Source organism: Carassius gibelio, chromosome A5 (assembly GCF_023724105.1).
Source record: "Carassius gibelio isolate Cgi1373 ecotype wild population from Czech Republic chromosome A5, carGib1.2-hapl.c, whole genome shotgun sequence".
Lineage (NCBI taxonomy): Eukaryota > Metazoa > Chordata > Actinopteri > Cypriniformes > Cyprinidae > Carassius > Carassius gibelio.
The window spans coordinates 30,852,165-30,874,169 of record NC_068375.1 but is presented as its reverse complement, the minus strand read 5'-3'; the positions used below and the strand labels follow the sequence as shown (position 1 = coordinate 30,874,169).

The following is a 22,005-nucleotide window of genomic DNA, read 5'->3' as shown; positions in this document are numbered from 1 at the left end:
AAAAAAAGTGTGACTTATAGTCTGGAAAATACGGTAATAGTAGTAATAATAGTATTGTTGCACTTTATTTATTTTTTATTTTTAAATAAAATAATAAACAAAATAATAAATAGAGTGTTATAATACTATTATATTTTAAAATAAAAAAAAATATTTAAATAAAAATAGAATTATATTATTAGTACACTTAAAAATACAATGCTAATAATTACATTTTTATTAAAGTTTTATTTTTATATGAAGATTCATTATTTTCAAACCTAAAATCAACAAGCTTTTACTTTGGCAGGTTGTCGGCACTGAAAGTCAGTTCCCTATTGAGCATTCTGTCTACACTGTGAGAATCTCTATGGGAACTCCTCCCCTTCTCCAGTTTCCTGAAACATTATAGGATAACGCCAGTTCAATATACTGTCCAATTGTCGCTACTTATCCAAATTGCATGCAATTACAGACAAGCTAGCAGGCAGTTTAATGCGGCGAGAACAAAAATTTGTGGTTGCCAGCACTAGAAGATACTACAACTTATTTAAAAAGAATATATATATATATATATATTAGGATTTATTTATTGAATTTTCAAAACAAGATCAAGTAATAAAATAAATTAAAAAAACTAAATCAGGTAAAATAATAATAATAATAATAATAATAATAAAATAAATAACTTAGTTACAAATGTGTGCTACTAACATGATAATGCAATTGCACAATCGGGATAAATGGAGTAATAATAGTACAGTGTAGATGGATAATTAATCAAGAGAAATTGCATCCAGCTGCAGAGTGTTGGAGGCATGAGGCCTGGTTTATTTTTTTCTAATTTAATAAAAAATAAAGCATCTTTATGCACAGAGTCTGAGAGGGGATGTGAAGACCTTTCCAATGCAATAGAATACAAGGCCATCCTAAAAAGGTGAGAAAAGCTATCAGCTCAATGAAATGGGATGGCAATGACAAGGCAAGACTCCAAACAATCCAATTAGTGTAGAGGGAGAAAGTTTAAAAGATTTGGTAGCTGAAAGTGAGTCAAAAACCACTCATAAAAAAGAGACAGAGCAGCCCAAGTCCAGAACATGTGGGCTTAATTAGCTGGTTCTGGATGACACTTGTCACAACGTGGATCAATATTTGGAAACATAAGGGCTAATTTACTTTTGGACCAGTGTAATTTGTAGACACCTTTACACTGTAAAACCCCATGGCAGGAGAAAACAGATTAAATATGAACACGTTTGAAAACCAAATGCCATGTCTCTGTATCTATCTCAATGTTAAGATTCCTAGCCCAGGTAATCTGGAGACAGCCAGAAGCCAGGGGATGACATACAAATAAAGTACTGTATAATGTAAAGATAGCTCTACTTTGATAAGGATTTGCATTGAAAATACCATCAACAACGGGGAACCTGGGAAAATGCTTGCGGACAGAGTCCCGGATTTGCAAATATAAAAAAAAAAATATATAAAAAAAAAAAATGACCATGGCAATTAAAGACTTCAAATCATATGTCAAATGTTCAAATGAAGCGAATGTTATTGCCTGAATTGACACCAGATCTTCAGACAGTTCTTAACTATAACATTATTGGAAATGTTAAGGTGATAAAGACAGAGGAAGACAGAGAAGAGACATAAGTGCAGAATTATTACATGCAGCCTCCTTTATACTTAACCAGAGTGGGGGCTGATCATTAGAACTACACCAGAATAACATATTTCTGACATTTGCAGCCCGATAATAAGACAAGAAGTTGGGTAGTGCTAAACCACCCAACTCTTTGTTTTTTTGTTTTTTGTAAGATGCCTTTTCGTATGCTGGGAGTGTTCAAAATCCAAATAAATAGAAAAATAGAGAGCATTTTCAAAAGGTTAATCAAAATATAAAACTCAGAACAGCAAAAGGAAATATTATCACTGTTTGCCTGCACCAAAATGCTTGAGTGGCACTTTAATAACTCAGACCAAATATATCTGCAGCTAAACTGAATAAAAGCAGAACAAACTGATGAAATGCTAAGAAAAAAACCCACAATAAATAAATACAATTTATGAATGATGCAGTGCTAATTGACATAATTTATTACAGTACAGAAACTAAAAAGTATATTTTCTACCTTATTCTGTGCAGAAAAGTAAAATAATTGCTATGTAATTGTAGCCTAGAATATAAAACAATCATAAAATTCCCATTAGGAAAAAAATATTGATTACAGATGAGTGATTGATTATTGTCCAGCAGTGTATTTGATTTCTTACAGCTAATTAAAAGTAATTAAAAAAAGAAGATAATTCCTTGTAAAAATAAATAAATAAATAAAAATAAAAATAAAAATTATAATAATTATGATAATACATAGGCTACATACATAAAATGATTGTATTTGACATTTGTCACTTCTGAAATGATGGCTATGCCCTTAGTGCAACAAAATGTTAGCTCATACATAATACTCTTAAAGCTCTTTTTTAAAAAGTCATGTCAAAAAGTCAAAAAGTCTTGTCATGTCGCATCATTAAACTAGAATTTAGCAATGGACAAAAGGTTATTTATTTATTTATTTTTTTACCTACGGTTTTCCAACCATAAAGGCTGGTGTAATTTGCAACCTGACTAAGCATTTTATTTTTTATAAGAATTTAGGGGAAACATTTAAATAATCCTGTGAATGCACTTAAAGAATGTAGAATCGAATCGTTGTAATCGAATCGAATTTGTGAATCAAATTAAATCATTCTAAATTTGCAAAAATCGTTATTGAATCAAATCGAAAACCTATGAATCGTGAATCGAATCACTGCCTTCCCAAAGATTCAGAGCCCTACCTTGAAGGGAAGTGGCCCACTGCCACCAGCAAGCCACTGGTCGTCTTCTCCCCCAATCCTTTTTGCTGAGAACCTTCAACCTGAGCGACCTCAGTTATGCAGAGGAAACTGCCAACTCCTGCTCAACTCCTGGTACTTCCAGTCGAGTTGCTGCTGGGCTGCTTTGAGGAGGAGTGTTCTTTTTTCTGATGTTCAAATTTCAGGCCATGTTTTCCCACGTGGATGGGGCCGAGGCCCATGGTTACACCCGTATGCCCTCCATCGTGTAGACATTTGTGCCCATCCTCGGTCACGCTTGGTGTGGACCTCAGCCTGGCTTCTAAGCCTTGTAGACATACAGTAAGGCACTCCTTAATACGCTTATCACGCCCTCTGGCCTCTTCGTTGATGCCGAGAAGTCTGTTATCGAGAAAAAGGTGCCAGTAAACGATCATTGCTGCTAGCGATAGTGACTGGAGACAAGCGGTCGTTATGTCAGTTCTTAGATGCATGGAGAGCTAGTCCAGGCATTTTGCGTTGGCTGCTGGGCATAATAGAACATGGGTATTGTCTCCAGTTCTAATGCAGACCACTCTTTTTTAATGCTGTGACCCCGTCACTGACATTCTTTGACTCTGAAGCAGATTCTGGCACAAATCCATCCCGGCAACAGGTTTGCATCCGTAAATTTGTTGGATGCATATTTCAATATTCGGATTGTGTCGCACCACAGGGGCTTCCTGAGGTTTGCATTAGAGAGCACAGCGTACCATTAATACGTTTTTCCCATTCTGGCTGGCTTTAGCCCAATGCATGTTCTCAATGCGTAATGCGCATTCTAAATTATCTTGATGTTTGGCTGATTTTAGCCCATTCACGAGACATGTTTATCAGTAATGCAAACATGCTGCTTCGTCAATTAGAGTCCCTAGGGTTGAGTCATAAATGATGGATGGCAGGTGTGTGTATGAAGATATCATACAATTTTTTTTAATACAATGTAATAACAATGTAACAATGCATAGTGAATATCCCATTTTATGCACATGTGACCCAGTGTTTACAAAGCGAACGTGCAAAGAAAGCCAAATGCCCTTTACAAACAGGGTAAAACAACGATGTCAGATGATTTTGAAGTTGGAGAGTAATTTTTCTTTGACTTTTTTTTTTTTTTTTACAGATCTATATTAAACCATGTAAATATTTTAAGTGGAAGAGATTTGGCTGACTAAAAAGTCTTGGAATCCCTGGCTTTTATAACTATTGTATATATGTGTATGTGTGTGTTTGTGTGTGTGCGTGTGTGTGTGTGTGTGTGAGCACAGGACCTGCTGTATCTGCTGTTCTGTGAGGGTCCAGAGACCCGAGGAATCTTCCGTCGTTCAGCAAATGCCAAAAACTGTAGGATCCTAAAGGAGCGAATGAATTCTGGGCAAAGTATTTCACTGCATGAACAATCAGTGTTCGTCTCTGCATCTCTAATTACAGTGAGAACACAGTCATTTTAATTCAGCAGTGATATGCTCTGAATAAAATGCACACAAATCATTCATCACCAACAGTAACACTACATTCTCAATCTAAATTCTCATGATCAATTGATTGAGCATTTCCTCTGCACCCTATATAAAAATGTATGGTCTTTTTATTCTCTATTAAATTGTGTGTTCGTGTATGTGTGTAGGAGTTTTTACGCAAACTGCCTGGTGGTGTTTTGTGCTGTGAATTATATGAGGACTGGATGGAAGTGCTACAGACTGAGGATCAACAAGACAGACTTAACAGAGTCAGAATGTGAGAACAACATACAAACATACTTATGTACTGTACATATGCTCACACATACATACACTCAATGTATAAAGTGTACAGACTAAGACCACATTCCCACCTGCATGTTTTTGGTTATATATCTATATCTAAAACAATGGTTTTAAATATTACTCATATGTTTTATTTATCTAAATCAATGTTATATCCCATAATCAAAATAAAAATCAAAGCTAAACATTTTTAGGATTTTAATTGCATGACAAATTGAGTGTGTGACATGAGTTTGTGTCTTTGGGAGCAGTAGTTTATTTAGACACCACGCTAACCATGCGATTGTGTGGGGCCCCGTGGTCTGGGGAGGCCCCTGAAGAACACGTTTTGTGTGTGTATATATATATATATATATATATATATATATATATATATATATATATACATACATACATACATATATATATATATATATATTATCATCACTAGAAAACAATGGAATTCAGAAGTGACAACTCTTATTGAAGTTTGCATAAATTATTTTGTAAATTATAGATCACATTGTAAAGCTGTACATTAGCATGAATTAATGGGAACATTAAAAGGAGCTTATTTTATTTATTAACAAGCATTATTATTTTTTAATAACTTAATAACCAAAATGACATAAAGTTATAATAAATAGGCAAATCTAAGAATTCAAGTTGATAAATAATTAATTCAGTATTCCGATTCCTTTGTTTTGCTGGTGGTAAATGTTTCAAAAATGACCCTGGTCTTTAGATAGTTTGCATCTACTGTAACTCAGGGTACTGAAGAAAAATATGATTTTAAATAGTTTGTACAAGCAATATTTTTCAGAATATCTGAATAGATATTCATCGCATAAATTCCTGTTTTTGGTCTGAGTTATTAAAGTGTCACTCAAGCATTTTGCTGCAGGCAAACAGTGATAATATTTCCTTTTGCTGTTCTGAGTTTTATACTTTGATTTACCTTTTGAAAATGTATGATTCCAAGCCACCTGCTTATTGCTTGGAGAGTGATATTAATATTCACTTGTTTATGCACAACTGTTGTTTTATCTTTTTGTGTGTGTAGTATTTGTGCATATTTGAGCTGGAATGCATTTTCATATGTATGAGAGGGCAGACGAACTTCTGCACATAATCATTTGCTGGCAAGATTATTTAAGCATATGTTCTATGTTTTCTGTTTGTCTGGTTGCATTTACCTGTCATTGTTAAAGCTCTATTGTCTTTTTGTCTAGTTTGCTTGCACAGTTGCCAGAGGAGAATGTCACCTTGCTGTGTCTCTTATTTGGAGTGTTACACAGGATACACACTCACTCTGAGGTGAATCAGATGACAGCAACAAACCTGGCCCTTTGCATTGCACCCAACATGCTCTGGAGGTCTTCCCAAATCAGTCCTGACAAAGAGGGACAGAGTGTGTTGCAGGTAAGCAAGCTACAATCTGACTGTATGTATTCTTAGTATTACGACCATTTCACATGTTTTCTAATTTCTTTAATAGGATAGCATAAAGCATGTCCGTTTTAATATTCAATTTCAATTTGTCATTACAAATTATGTTAGTAGCACAATTTCAGTGAAAGAAAAAAAATCATTATTTTTTTGTTTGTGTTTTTTTAAAATCTGAAATAATAACATTACAAATGTTGGATGACAGCATAAATACGAAGAAATAGAAAAAAAAAAACACACAAAGGACACAAGTACAATAATACTTCAGGGTAACTTAAAAGGAACATAAACCCCAGCAGCAAATTACCACACAGAATGATGCATTATACATTTAAAACATATATTTTAGAGCTTGTGCTATACTACTCCAGTAAGTGACAGTTTGTATTCTAGCCCCATAAATCCTTGCAGTGCTGCATTCTAAACAGACAATATAATGAAAAGACATCAGCCAGAATCTTATAAAATCCAAGAGTGAACCATTGCTGTGTAATTGTTTTTTTTAGCAGCAGAGAAACCAGACATTAACAATCTTACTAATTTACTAATGTAAGTTGTTGGAAGAATCATAATTTAACAACATAAGACAAGGATTTGTTCTCTGTCATTATTCAAGAACGATCCAAAGAGTATATTATCCTTAAAATACTTATTTAATTATAGTGATCTAGAAATCTTAAGTATTATTTTATTTTACAATAAAACTTTTACAGTTTGTTTGGGTTTTATTCATATTTTTCATGGTTTCAAATTTTCAAAATCCTACTTTATTTACTTGCTGGTTTAAATGAAACTTCAAATCCCTGATTTTCAGTGAGCTTTCAGACTTTTGAACCCCATGGTTTATGTAAGGGAAATTGTTCTTGGATTCTTATCATGACTCAGGAGAAGAATTAGGAGACAAGAACTAAATAGCTAGTAGAGACAGAAAACCTGAAATAAGACTTACATCACTGTGACATTTCACTGGTAATGAACACACAGTACAAGTCTTTAAAAGTATTCTTAACATAGCCAGTTGCCACTTGGCTAAGTATATCATAAATAGCGAACTGTTCTTTGAAACAGTTACACAATATGTATTCATTCTTTAAGTGCGCCTACACACTTGTAAATCACACAGAACTGCTTTGTGCATAGCATATTATTCAAGAGAAACCTTTATAATGATGTGAATTATTCTGTATTCTTAGCCTAAAGCTACAAATGATTCTCTCCACCCTTTAGATAATGAATTGTAATGCATCCGATGGCTGCCGACTTGCTCTGCTTATTAACTTTAGCAGTTTACTGTAACAAAATCTGATTTCCTGATGTCACCAAAGGGATCTGTCTTATCAACAGGATGTTGACTCAAACGCAAGCAGGGAAATCATTAAGACTTTGAATCTCCATGGAGAGCTCCATCTCTACTCTACGTCACTATATTGTCACGATATAGTGTGGCACGATATATGTTGCAACACACCAAGAGATTTATAAATCTTAGGTTTGTTTACAGTATGCAATACTCTACCTATGCAAAGGAAAATATATATGTGCCATTGCTTGAAAAAAAAATACATTTCATATAAATTATTAATGTCCTTGTAAAACACTGCCACACTGTCTGTCTTAATATAAATTGGATCTCAAATCCCAGCAGTGCTGTAACAGGAAATTAGCAGAGCAGATTTTGCATTTCAAAGGAGATTCCTTGTTAACTGCATCTTCGTATTCAGGAACAATACAATTCAGGAGCATTAATAATTGAAAAATTATTGAAAAACATGTCCAGATTTTCCTGACTGATTTTCTTGTTGCTTCATATTGTTTTTGACAAATCATCCTGTTCAGAGAGAGACATGAATGCAGGGCTCAGTATGAATGGCTCAAGGCCAGTGTGAGAGAGAGAGTCATAGGCTGGCTGACACACTCTCACTCAAAGTCCTGCTGCGTTTTTAGTGCTCATTAAAATGGCGTGATCTGATGGTCAAACAATATCTAGAATCTGTTGTATATGACTGTTTGCCCTAATTTTCCAGGAAAAGAGTGTGTATTAATTTATATACACCATAGATCCACATTACACAATGTAAACCTTAATGCTCAAAGTAGTTAATTGTATTGAGTTCTATTAACTTAGATAATTACAATAAGTTCAAATGAATAGACCTTGGTAAGTATTTAGAACTTTCTGGTATTTATACATTTTAAGTTAGTAATTTTGTTGTTTTAATTTATATGAACTGTTTCTTTAAAGTTAGATCGACTTAAAATTTTTCAGCGTGGCGATATTTTGCATCTGACATCATCCATGTTCTTCTCAAGATTGCAGATTGGTCTCGTTTCATGGAATGCTGTAAGTATCATTTCTACAAATCCACGGACCCTGAAGTTAATGTTTTTATGTTTTTCACCTCACTGTTGACATTTAAGCATGATGTAAAGTTATGACCAGAATATATTTCCATATGTTGCCAGGGAGAAAATGTGACCTCTAGTTGTTGCTATCTACTGTTTAGCAGATCAGATAGCCAGATTTAGTGTAATTGCCAAATAGCAACCTTTAATTCGAACCGACTACTTTAATAGCATAAATTATAACATTTTTGAAATCAGCAGATGTACGATTCTGATTTTTGGCATAAGGAAGATTTTGAATATAAATCCTGAATTCTATTAGCTGCCTCAACCCACGCTGAATCTTGTTGGCCAGTTAAATCATTTCAGTCTCCGGTCCTGCTAAGTTACAGAAGAGCACATAATTCATAAATTCACCTAAAAGTGGAAAAAAAACTTTTCGTAATTTTGAAGTTTCTTTCATGGATTCTATGCTTTATTTCTGCGAATTATATGCATGGAATTTTAATTCATATTTCATATTACAGTGAAGATCTCAGGGCACTTATTTTGCGCTTTGCATTATATTGAAATATTGTTCACTTTACACATCATTTTGCTTCACATTTTTACATCTTGCTTGCTTTTACTGTTTACGTATATCAAAAAGAGTAAGGGTGTAAATGCTTGCTTTTTATGGAAAGATCCATAATACCCATTATACCATTATATCTCTTGTTTAATATATCATGTGATGTTGGTTAGTTTTACAAAATTCTCTTTTGTCTGATTTTGCAGAGTAAAAATTGCCCCACAGTCCTATGCAAGACTGGACCACACCTACCTCGTTTGATTACACTTTTTCTACTCTGTTATTTATTTAAATGTGTGTCACTTTTTTTCATTATAACATTAATGTGATTACTAGTTAGTGATTCTTGTCATATTGAACCAGTAATAATGATAATTTCATAACGTTCTGTTATTCTTCTTGATTTTTCATTTTTAGCTTGATTCTGAAGGACAGATTGAGGATGCAAGGATGAAATGAGGATTCTTTTTTTAGGCAAATATTTTTGCAGCTCTTAAGGTATTTAAACAGAGTTGGTTATTGAAACTGCAAACTCTACAAAAATCTTATTGTTTTGATCCTAAAGATTTGATTTTGTTACTTTTAGTTTTATGTTGCTTTAAAGGTCTTAAGAAATGTTTGCATTTATCGGAGGTATGTTTACTGAAATTTTACTGAAAAAAAGTCTCATTTTTGTTTTAATAAAAAATAAAGTTGGCTGTTGGGCATTCCTTGCTCTAAAAAATGGTATTACTTGCGTTATGTGTTTTTTTTTGTGTTTTTTTAAGTTTGTTAATACATTTTGATAGATAGTTTTAAATGTATACATTCAGATTTAACTTAACTACTCGTTTTATGTTATGTTAATATCAAAATGTATGAGTTAGGTTACTCAGAACTTCATGTTGAGTAATTTAATTGAGCACAACATACATACACATTTACTAGCTAGCAAACGAGCAAAGAAAAAAATATTTAGCTGTGCCCTGAAATTATATAGAGTTTATTTTTACAGTTTACTTACCATAAAAAATACATCCAAATGGCAGTGTAGTAGCAGTTAGTAAAAGACATACAGGTGCTGGTCATATAATTAGAATATCATCAAAAAAGTTTATTTATTTCACTAATTCCATTCAAAAAGTGAATTGTATATTATATTCATTCATTACACACAGACTGATGTATTTCAAATGTTTATTTCATTTAATTTAAATGATTTTAACTGACAACTAAGGAAAATCCCAAACTCAGTAACTCAGAAAATTAGAATATTGTGAAAAGGTTCAATATTGAAGACACCTGGTGCCACACTAATCAGTTAATTAACTCAAAACACCTGAAAAGCCTTTCATTGGTCTCTCCGTCTAGTTCTGTAGGCTACACAATCATGGGGAAGACTGCTGACAGTTGTCCAAAAGACGACCATTGACACCTTGCATAAGGAGGTCAAGACACAAAAGGTCATTGCAAAAGAGGCTGGCTGTTCACAGAGCTATGTGTCCAAATACAAGAGGAAGGAAGGAGGAAGAGAGGAGAGGCACACAGTCCACGTTGCTTGAGGTCCAGTGTAAAGTTTCCACAGTCAGTGATGGTTTGGGATGCTATGTCTTCTGCTGTTGTTGGTCCACTGTGTTTTCTGAGGTCCAAGGTCAACAAAGCCATATACCAGGAAGTTTTAGAGCACTTCATGCTTCCTGCTGCTGACCAACTTTATGGAGATGCAGATTTCATTTACAAACAGGACTTGGCCCCTGCACACAGTGCCAAAGATTCCAGTACCTGGTTTAAGGACCATGGTATCCCTGTTCTTAATTGGCCAGCAAACTCGCCTGACCTTAACCCCATAGAAGATCTATGGGGTACTGGGAAGAGGAAGATGCGATATGCCAGACCCAAGAATGCAGAAGAGCTGAAGGCCACTATCAGAGCAACCTGGGCTCTTATAACACCTGAGCAGTTGGAGTCGGTGCTTCAAGAACCACTACGCATATACTTTTAATTTTTTATACTTTTTAGTTGGCCAAGATTTCTAAAAATCCTTTCTTTGTAATTTCTTTCTTTGTACTTAAGATATATTCAAATTTTCTGAGCTACTGAATTTGGGATTTTCTTTAGTTGTCAGTTATAATCATCAAAATTAAAAGAAAGAAACATTTGAAATATATCAGTCTGTAAGTAATGAATGAATATAATATACAAGTTTCACTTTTTGAATGGAATAAGTAAATAAAATATTTGATGACATTCTAATTATGACCAGCACCTGTATACTGAGAACTTTATTGCCACCAAGGGCATAATTTGATCATAAATTCAACAATGTGTAGGTCAGGTTTGGTTAGTAGGTTAAAATTTTGGGGTGTCTATTTATTTATTTATTTTTTAACTGGGTGACGGGGATGGTACGGAGCCTCGCATATGACATGCAGGAAAAAAATGTTGGCTAAATCGTGTGCATGATTTACTAATTCATTCCTTCACTGTACTAAAATGTGCACACGATTACTATTGCATTCCCTAGATTTACTATTTCATTCACTCGATTTATAAATTGTGCTCACGATTTACTAATTCGAGGGAATGCATTGATAAATCAAAGAAACGCAATAGTAATCGTGTGCACAATTTATTACAGTGAGGGAACAAATTAGTAAATTGTGCGCACAGTTTATTTATTTTTTCTTGCGTGTCATGTGCGGGGCTCCGTAGGATGGAGTAGTTTCTTGATCTATATATAAAAGCTTTTCATTTAGAGAGAGGATAAACATTTCAACCATGCACAGCTGGTGGCAGCTGCTGGCAGTGTTTTATCATGGCTTGTAGGACACTGGTAACACAGCAGTCTGCAATCAGAGTCCAACATATAGGAAGACAATGAAATGACCTGAGGTGATGATCTCTGTGCTTTAGAGAGATTGAAAATGAGATTGGGAGAAATTGGGAGGAAGCAGAGCTCAGCTTTGTCACAGCTGAGCCTGAGATGATTGACATCAGAGCTGTGTAACTGAAGAGGAATTTCGATAATTTAAGGTCCATGGCAGGCATGTGAAGAATTCCTCGTGTATAAAAGCATAGCACTGTGTGTTGCCTCATTATCTAAATATGACAATTATTAGACATTGGCCTCCATAGCAACTTATTTACTGAAATATAAAAACTGATGTGAGTCCAGTACTCTGACTGATACTATTTGTGCAATTTGATTAGCATTATTCATTAGATCTCAAACCTGCCTGAGAAGTAGCATCTGTGATAAAATCTCTGCATTTCACTCAGAGAATTACTTTTGTAAAGTGCATCTGTAAATATTATAACGTCCATTGGTATTACTTGCGAAATTGTGGAAGTTTATGGTCACAAGAAAGAAACGTGGTCTGAATTTCCATACTTACACAAGATGTAATGAAATTGATGAAGAACTGAATTCTTGACATCTGTTGAAGTGCAATCTTTAAGTTGAGGATTTCATGTAGTGTAATATATTCCCAGATTTGGGCAAATAACATACACATTATCACCATGAAAGTGTAAGAGCTAAAGGTAGAAACTTTCTTCAAGTAACTTTATTCTTGGAAGCTTTAACTTTTACAATTAAAGGAATAGTTCAGACAAAAATACAATACTGACTTGCCCTCAGGCCAGCCAAGATGCAGATTAGTTTATTCATTGGGGCAGACTTGGAGAAATCATATCACTTGCTCACCAATATATCCTGAAGTGAATGGGTGCCATAAGAATGAGAATCCAAACAGCTGATTGTTGTTAAACTTTATTATTAAGAAAATCCATCAATGTGACTTTAACTCTTCAAAAATACATAGTACCTCTTCCTCCAGTGAAAAAGCCCTTCCCCTGTTGTCCTTTCACATCCAAATCCTTCAATATATTTACTTAAATTGGTTTTGAACTTTTGCTTTTAAACGGTCCTTGATCTGTGAATATTTTTCAGACTAGATGATGATTTGGTGAAAGCAAAATTATGGAATTATGGAAGCCGAAGGCAACAGCTTGCAGATAAAAATGTCTTTAAGGATTTGTTTATTACAAACATGCAGGTTTCACTTCATAAGACATTAATGGATGGACTCGAGTTGTGTGGAATACTTGTGGGTTATTGTGATGTTTTTATTAGCTATTTTAACTTTTAGTGCATCTATTATTTGACAAGAGTTTTACATGCTCTGGAGACAGGTATTATGTTTGGGTTTTTTCACATAGGGATTGCTATGTAAGGTCATGTTATGTAATCTTTTATGCACACAATGACCAATAGTAAATAGCTAATAGTCTGGAAGATTAACAGCTACATACATCATTTCAGTGAGAAAATATAGAACATTTACATTAAATAATTACAGTTAGCATGAAACAGAAATTGTGATCACTTGTGAAATGGAAAGAAGGTGGGACGGGACTTGATTTTGTCCATCAGGAATCAATTAAATTGTTGGGTTATTGCCGTTAGCTTATTGCTGCAATCTCATGTGATTGACAGAAGGGATGGGTTATTGCTCTCCCACCGGTGTACACATGATCAGAGAAGTGATGTCGTTGCAATGTGGGATGGGAAGGTAATGTTTTTAATTTAGGATTACGAGGGCACATTCATTTATTGAAAATAATTATGTGCACAGATAAATCATTTGGAATAAACTGCAGTATTCCATACAGAAATAAGAATTGTCGATTTTGATTTCCTGGGGACTTTAAAAGAACATGAAGGGAGAGATGAGTCATGGATAGATCTATAATTATTTATGGTTGGATTTGAGTGACTGCAGATGCTTTTGTATCTCAACATCCAAAAAATGGCAGTTCATTTATGCAGTGCATTCTCACAATGTGTCTGAACCCAATTAATCCAAACCAATTAGTTGACAGACAAATGTGTGGTGAATGAGCGCAGGCAATTTGAGTGAACACCTAATTATTAATGTGGTTAGAATAGTTCACCATGTCCAGGACTACATGCAATGAAACCTTTTGCATTTACTTTGCTGAAAAATAAAAAAGAACGAGTCAAGCACACCACAAAACCCTATGGTGTCTTCAAAATGACAGTTTTCCATTGGAAATGCTAGAGAGCATTCCATTGCCTCTGAATGCTTTTTAATTTTCCATTCCTTTGGGCTTATTTACTGTAGATCTGAAATGTTCAAGGAGTAAAAGATTCATTGTATTTTTTTCATTGAGAGAAGTGAGGATCTCTATGCACATGCCAGACGCACACACACTTTGGCGTCACATACAGCTGTGCTATGAAAAATCTAAACTAATGTCTAAACACTTTAGAACTTGGACAGAAACAAGATGGCAGTCAACTAGCATACACAGTGTGTCCACCTCATATATACTGACCTGCTCCGACACATGAATCTTTTTAAAACATTTAACAAGTCGTAAACTTCATGAGCTGGTTTGTACAGTGTCTGATATATGTGCTGCTACATTCAGCGTTTATGTTTGCGGGCCAGCAGTGTCTGTTTTCCATATTGATGATGTTTCATATTTTTCCATCTGTCGTTCAGGTCGCCACGCTCATCCAGTACCTGATTGAAAACACGCCTGCCATATTTGGAGATGATCTGGAGAGTCTGTTCACCAGGCAGATGAATTCAGGGCAGGAAACAAGTGACTATGCAGGTAACTGTCAAGTTTTGTCATTTGGACCTCATGTCACTGAGATGTAGATGCCTATTGAGGTAAGCTTTTTTTGAGATGTGCAATTTGACAGTACTAAACGGTATAAACGGTAAATGGTAGCACCGTCTATCTTGGTAAGCCTACCACTGAGTGCCATTTAACAGCTTAAAAGATCAAAGGCAATTTTTAATAAAACTCCAATTGGATTTATCTGAAAGAAGAAAGTATACACATTTACACGTAAGATTTTGTCATGAATCACTTACCCCAATGTTGTTCCAAACCCGTAAAAGCTTTGTTCGTCTTTGGAATGCAATTTAAGATATTTTGGATGAAAACTGGGAAGCTTGAGACTGTCCCATAGAGTGCCAAGTATGTTACACTGTCAAGATCCAGAAAAGTATTAAAAAAAAAAGCATCATGAAAATAGTTAATTTGCCATCTGTGTTTCAAACCTAACGTTATGAAGCTACGAGAATACTTTTTTTTTTTTTTACCTCTCCTCCTCTATTATTGTTGCTTCATAATGTTACAGTTGAACTGATGGCAGATGGACTGTTTTGACGATGACTTTCCTGAACCTTGACAGTGTAACTTACTTTCCACTCTATGGGACAGTCTCAAGCCTCCCGGTTTTCATCCAAAATATCTTAAATTGTGTTCCGAAGACGAACGAAGCTTTTACGGGTTTGGAACAACATTGGGGTAAGTGATTAATGACAACATTTTCATTTTGGGGTGGAGTATCCCTTTAAGCTCTCATGCATAACTGAAATGCCAATAAACCAACAGAATACCAACATACAGTCTATTGCACTGAATCTATCGCACTATTGGGAGAATTCAATAAACAGGTGTGCCAAAAAATAGTACTGTTTACTTACAGTAATTAAAGTTGCATTAAATAGAATTAAATCAAATATTTTAACGATGGCAGCATTAATTCATTAGTGCATTATAACCAGGAATTTATTCAGATGTGTAATGTAGCTGAGCATACTTTTGGCAATTTAAAGTGACTAGTAATAGTAAAATGCTTTCATTTTTTACTCACCCTTGTGTGGTTCCAAACACTTGAAGAAGAACCTACTGTGACGGACTATTTATGCCCACACAATAAAAACCAAAGGGGTCGAAAACTACCTTTGATGCCACTGAGCTTCATTTGTTTCGACAAATTAACATGAAAATAATATGAATAATAAGAATAATAATCTCTAAATATCTTCTTTTGTGTTGGGTGATCTCTCCCGGCAGGTCTGAGAGTGAGAGAAGATTGCTTCTTGTTCATTTTTAATCAAATGGAAGGTCAAGAATCTTTGCATTAAGACATGGGTAGGTAACATTGTTCCTTGAGTGCCGATGTCCTGCAGAGTTTAGCTCCAACCCTGAAAAAAAAACACCTCACTTGTCTGCAGCCTTAGTAATCCTGAAGACCTTGATTAGCTTGTTCAGGTGTGTTTAATTAGTGTTAAAGCTAAACTCCACAGGTCAGCGGCACTCAAGGACCGACGTTGCATAACCCTGCATTATGGGATTGCATAGCCCCTCAGTGAGCTCTGTTGTATACCGCAAATATGCACATTCAACTAATGTATTGGATCATCAGGGTATGCATTTAGAAAATATGTATAATTTTCACTTTATACATGCAACATACCCAGTGGTTTTCTGATGAAATCAGAGATTTTCACTGGATTTCATGTCTCTGCTGTGGGACACTCATAAATTACTTAAATTTCTTTCAGAGCCATTCTAGTATGGTTTTGGTATTTTTGACACATTAAGGATGAAATATTAATGTTTGGCCTGAGGAATCTGTATTCTTCCAGGATTTCTGTCTTTTCTTCAATTCAGACCTGCTCATCAATCACTGATGCTAAAAGAAAACTGACAAGGAGAAACTGCAGCTTATGCCATAATAGTTTTTTAATTTTTTACCTCATGCTCTCAGAATTGGTTAAGTGCCATTTGGCAATTTCCAGACAGACTGACACACTCTTTGCCTTTGTATCAAACCATACCATGGAAACTTGGTTCATGCACTGTTAGATATGTATAACCTTTTGTATTAGCTGCATGTGAGATCCTCAGTTGTCCTCTGTGTGAAATGATGGATCTCTTCAGTGTTAGCTATTAGGTTTTGTTAAATATCTCAAAACTCTTCTCTTCTCTAGATGGTTCGTATCTTCTTCAGCACTCCTCTTCGGAGGACACAGATCAAGACTTCACCGTTTCATCCCAACTATTGCCTGAAGTTCATCCTCTTATCCTCCCTCTGGCTACACTTTCTCTGAAAGAAAAGAGGAGAGCCCAGCCCTTTCATATTGATATGCCATCGACAGAAGGCACCTACAGCTGTGGAACACTGGATTCCATTTCATCGTGTTCCAGTGCGTCTGTAAGCATGCTGGGAGTTGGGGAACTCAGCCAGTCACGTGACCGTTGCCTCTCTGAGCCTTCCATGTATTTTTCCACACCCCAAACTCCAGCTCTAAATCATAGCCCTGTTATCCGCCAATCCAGCTATGATGCAGCTGTAACAGACAGCAGAAATGAGCAGTCACACAGTTCCTTGGGGTTAAGGCCACAACAACAATCACACAATTCTGGAATGGGTACAAGACGCCGCCGCTACACTTTCTGGAAGTCACCGCAAATCCCCACCCGCTTTCGTCATCCTGCGCAGAGATTGGCCAGCATGTCAAGTCTGTCATCAACTACCACTTCTTCCCTCAGCTCACTGGATAGTACGTTGTCTCTCAGTTCCGCTGATCCAATTCCCAACCCTCAAGATACACAGTCCAGGCCTTTTCTGTTTGGCGCTACTGCGAGACTGCGGCCTCTCACACCTGAAATGTCCAGAAAGCAGGGTACAAGTGCTTTCACATACGAAGAGGACGTTAGGAGAGAAAGAGTTCAAGAAATGGAAGATGAGAAAGAGAATGAATTTAAAGTATCTTTTTGTGACTATGATGGAGAAAGAAACGAGAATGAGTCCTTAGGTGATATTCATGAGGTTAAAGGTGCAACAAGACCATGTGTGTCAGAGTGTCATGCTGAGACTATGTGCAGCATGGAGTTCAGTGTGAATCCAATACATTCCTCCACCTCATGTCAGATAGAGCCCAATTCTGACATGAATTCACAAGCGATCTCTCTGAATCCATGCAGTATATGGACAGTCCCACATGCGAATCCGATTGGCAGTGTAATACAGGAATCCCAGGTCACACAAATGCTCACAAACACACCCACAATGACACAAAAACAATCCAGTAGCAAAGGAGAAAACCCTGTAAGTCAGTTGCAGCTGGAGCAATCAAATGCTTACTCCAACATTAATGCCTCGGGTGGGCAGAAAGTGAGCAGAATGAAAATCACAGTCTTTCCTTCTGCAGGAAGAGTGATGCTAAAACATTCAAAGGACACGGATCAAACCCAAAACATCCTGGTGGAAACAGAGCAGAAAGTTGAAGGAAAAGTGCGAGAATCTGTTCAGGTACAAATCCCCCAGACATTGTTTTATGGTCATAATGTTCCGTTAGTATTACTTACTACACCTCCGCAGCAAACATCAGTCCAGGTGAGGACACATTGTACTTCTCCTAATGATGTGGATGTAAAAGACGAAGGCTTGAGTGCTAATGCTAATGTTAGCTTTGTCCCAACTGATATTAGCAATGGCGTAGCAATGGCACAGAAAAGTCCTACTGTTCAGAGCGTCAGATCTGTTAGTCATAGCATGAGCACTGTTGATGACCTGCACCATCCTGGCTGTACTACTGAAACCGCTAACCCTGCTGTTAGCATTAGCAGTGTTAGTGTTAACCCAAGTATAAAGGTATTTCATAGCAAAGCTAATCAGAGCGTGGCCAATCCAAAACCTGCTAAAAAATCCTCTGGAACTTTTCGCCACACAATCTGTATCAAGCTCCCTGGCAACAGAGGGACAGCACAGAACAAGCCATTACCATAACTAAATTTGGTGATGTAATATGCATCATATGTAATTTCAATGAATGTTTTTTTTTTTTTTTTTTTTTTTTTTTTTAAGCGAGCTTGGGTGTAGAGGCTACAGGCCTAAAATGGAAATACATTTCCACAGGGATTTCACACTGTGGGTGTGTCTTTTCAAACTTCTGCAGAGACACAAAGAGAAGGGAGTGATGCAGTTGTGTGAATGGAGAACACATATTGCTGGGTTTTAGTCTATGCTTGTAATGAAGGGAAAAAAATCTCTGGGCACAGAAAGTGTAAAATACAGTGTTGGTAGTATGATGAGTTTTATTAATGAGTTTAAATAAACTATAAATACTTTAACATTACAGAACTGAATAAAAAAGTCTAAACAAAACTGGACTTTCAGTATGTGGACAAAATCAGCTGAGACATTTATCAAAATATCTTTTGGGTTTTTACGTACACAGTATTTTGGAACAACATGAGGCTGAGGAAATTATGATATTTTTTGTGGGGGGGAACTATCCTATCGATAGTGAACTAACCCTTTAAGAAATTAATTAATTATATATATATATATATATATATATATATATATATATATATATATATATATATATATTTAACAATAATTAGTATTACATTTTTTTATATAAACCCATCTATATATTATATAGTTATTATATGGTGCAAGGTGCAGGTGATTTAAAGCTAGACAAGCCTTGCAGCTTTTCACACCATGCAGTTTGCTTTATAAATCCATACAAATTTCTAGACTTTTTTAGACTGAACTGAATTCATTGTGCAGTCAGCATCTTTTTTGTTCATTTATAACAATAATTTGTGACTGAATTTGACCATTTAATTTTTCATTCTGCATTCTTAATTCAGAAATCACAATTGCAAAAATTGTATACACATTAACTTTGTTAGCCTTAAAATTTACACTTAGTAATATCTATCAAATTATCCACGGGTCCCCAGAAACCCCCGAATTAAAGTACATAGCAATTAAAGCCAGTTTTTTATTAATATCAATAAAGTCAGTCATAAAAATTTGCTTAAAAAAGACAATAAAACATGCTCGTGCTTCAGGCATTATTGGAAGTCAATATGATGGTAATCACACTTTAGAGGTATGTAGGACGTTTTAAGTACTTAAGTGGAAGAAGGTAAACGGCAGATGTTACAAAGTGCTGGCATCACTATAGTAACATAGCAGGTGGCAGGAGAAGGAACTTCAGTGAAGACGGCAGGAAATGGTATAAGGGAAGCAGCGTGATCTGCATAAGATGCTGTGATAAGACCATTAGAGGAACATTAAGGAGGAACAAGCGGGTGGGAGGTGTTTATAGAGACAAGTATGCATAGTGTAGATCTGGTGAATAACATTAGTGGATAACTGAATGATGTTTTGATTGATCATATGGTTCAGAGTCATGTAGTTGTGATGTGAGATGTGATAAGCTTGTGCCGCACAATCAAGCATCAGACAGCAGACTTCCTTGAACAAGTGGTGGCTATTGCACTTGGATGCATTTTATATATATATATATATATATATATATATATATATATATATATATATATATATATAAATAATCAAATCAATTTCTAATAATTATGATATCTGTGCTGTTGAGTTAAAAAAAATACTTTGCTGGAGGAAGAAATAATTAATATTCACAATAAAATATGTTTTAAACATTTTGAATAAAGGAAGGGAAAAAATAATGTTTCTTAATAAACTGCCAGCTTTCCATGCTAGAATATTAAAGATAGCTAACCAAAAATTTTAAATTCTGTGATTATTTACTCGCCTCTTCTAGTTCCAAATCTGTATGACTTTCTTCTGCAAAATTCAAAATAAGATATCTTGAAAAAAACGTTTTAGCCACTTTTTTTTTCTTCCTTTATAATGAAAATCATGGAAGTCCAGTGTTGTTTTGTATCAGAATGGTCAATCTGCACAGCTAATTGATATTATGAATAAAAGTATTATTATTTAAAATTATGTGAAAAAAAGTCAACCAATGAAGCATTTAATCTTAAATGTATACTGTGTCTGTCTTAGAATCTAGGATACTCTTGACAATTCTGTTCCATTATCGCATGTTTCAAGTGAGAGTGCCCTTCTGTTAGTTTTTTTTTTTTTTTTCTAGCCAGGCAACACTTTGCTTCATGAAACAAACACAGCTCTCAGGCACGATTCCTGAGCTTTATTCTTGTCTGTAAAAACTGAATGACAGGGATTTCAACACAAAAGCCTTGATCCAAATTACCTTCAGCTTTTCATAATGCAAGTAGATAAAATTGACCTTCAAATAGAGATTTCAATAAGAACGACTTTTAATAAGAATAGTAAATTCTAAATGTAACTTCTGACTTTTTTCCCCCCAAGTTGACATCTTGCAATTGTTTTTAATGAATAAAAATTAATAGGTAATTGTGACTTTTTTTTTTCTCTCACAATTTTATTTAAAAAAAAAAAAAGGTGAAGGTGATGTGTAGCCAAGTATGGTGTCCCATATTTGGAAATTTAAATTTAACCCATCAAAGTGCACACACACAGCTGTGAGTAGTGAACAAACACATACACATGGTGGGCAGTGGGCAGCCATGTGCTGCAGCCCCCGGGGAGCAGTTGGGGGTTTAGGTGCCTTGCTCAAGGGTCTCAGCAAATAGTCAAATAATCGAGTGGGTATTGAAGATGAAAGAGAGTGCTGGTCATTCACTCCCCCCACCGACAATCCCTGCCGGTACCAAGACTTGAACCCGTGACCTTTGGGTTACAAGTCCGAATCTCGAACAATCAGAATTGTAACCCAGTATGTATAAGAATAAGATTTTGAATTTATTATTTTTATTTGTATGTTAATTATTTATTAAAAACAGAAAACAGCACATGATGTCATATTGCCCATTAAGTTCAAGTCATTTCACATGTCCGAAAAAGCATGCTCTCTTGAGTAGGTACATATTTTGAATAAGTAATTACTTTGAGGCGACTAAAAAAGTATGTTCAGTATAGTATGACTGCAATCCGGCCAATTGCATTCACCATGTAAGGATGCAGATCTTCTGGCAATAGAGAGAGATAATCAAAAGAGCCACTAGCATTTGGCCACCATTCTCTTTTCCACCCACACTGAGCCATGTGAATAATTTCTCTTGGTGTTTCTGATGAGCTCTAAATGTCCACAGCTGTTTCACTCATCACACAACCTCACCATATTCCACATTAAATATGTTCTGGTGTTTATCTGCAGAAACAGTGTGCAGTCTGAAATGTGTGTGTATGAACACACAAGTATATATGTCAAAGTGCTGGTAATGAATCATTAGATGAGAAAAATTATATAGTTATGAGCTCTTGAGCGCTTCTGACATTTAACACTGCTCCCAACTAATGCTCAGAAGCTGTAGGTTTTAAGTTCTCATTAAGTC

At 35.4% G+C, this 22,005-nt stretch overlaps 1 protein-coding gene across 1 annotated transcript in view; it reads left to right on the top strand.

Annotated features, from left to right (window-relative positions):
• The window catches only part of arhgap20b (Rho GTPase activating protein 20b), a 35,111-nt gene extending 14,952 nt beyond the window's left edge, over nucleotides 1-20,159 (top strand). The window contains exons 12-16 of the mRNA XM_052594826.1: nucleotides 4,131-4,292; nucleotides 4,490-4,599; nucleotides 5,840-6,029; nucleotides 14,481-14,595; nucleotides 16,773-20,159. Coding sequence (XP_052450786.1) covers nucleotides 4,131-4,292; nucleotides 4,490-4,599; nucleotides 5,840-6,029; nucleotides 14,481-14,595; nucleotides 16,773-18,574 — 2,379 coding nt within the window. The 3' untranslated portion in view covers nucleotides 18,575-20,159. The remainder of the gene's footprint in view (nucleotides 1-4,130; nucleotides 4,293-4,489; nucleotides 4,600-5,839; nucleotides 6,030-14,480; nucleotides 14,596-16,772) is intronic.
• The last annotated feature ends 1,846 nt before the right edge of the window (nucleotides 20,160-22,005 follow it).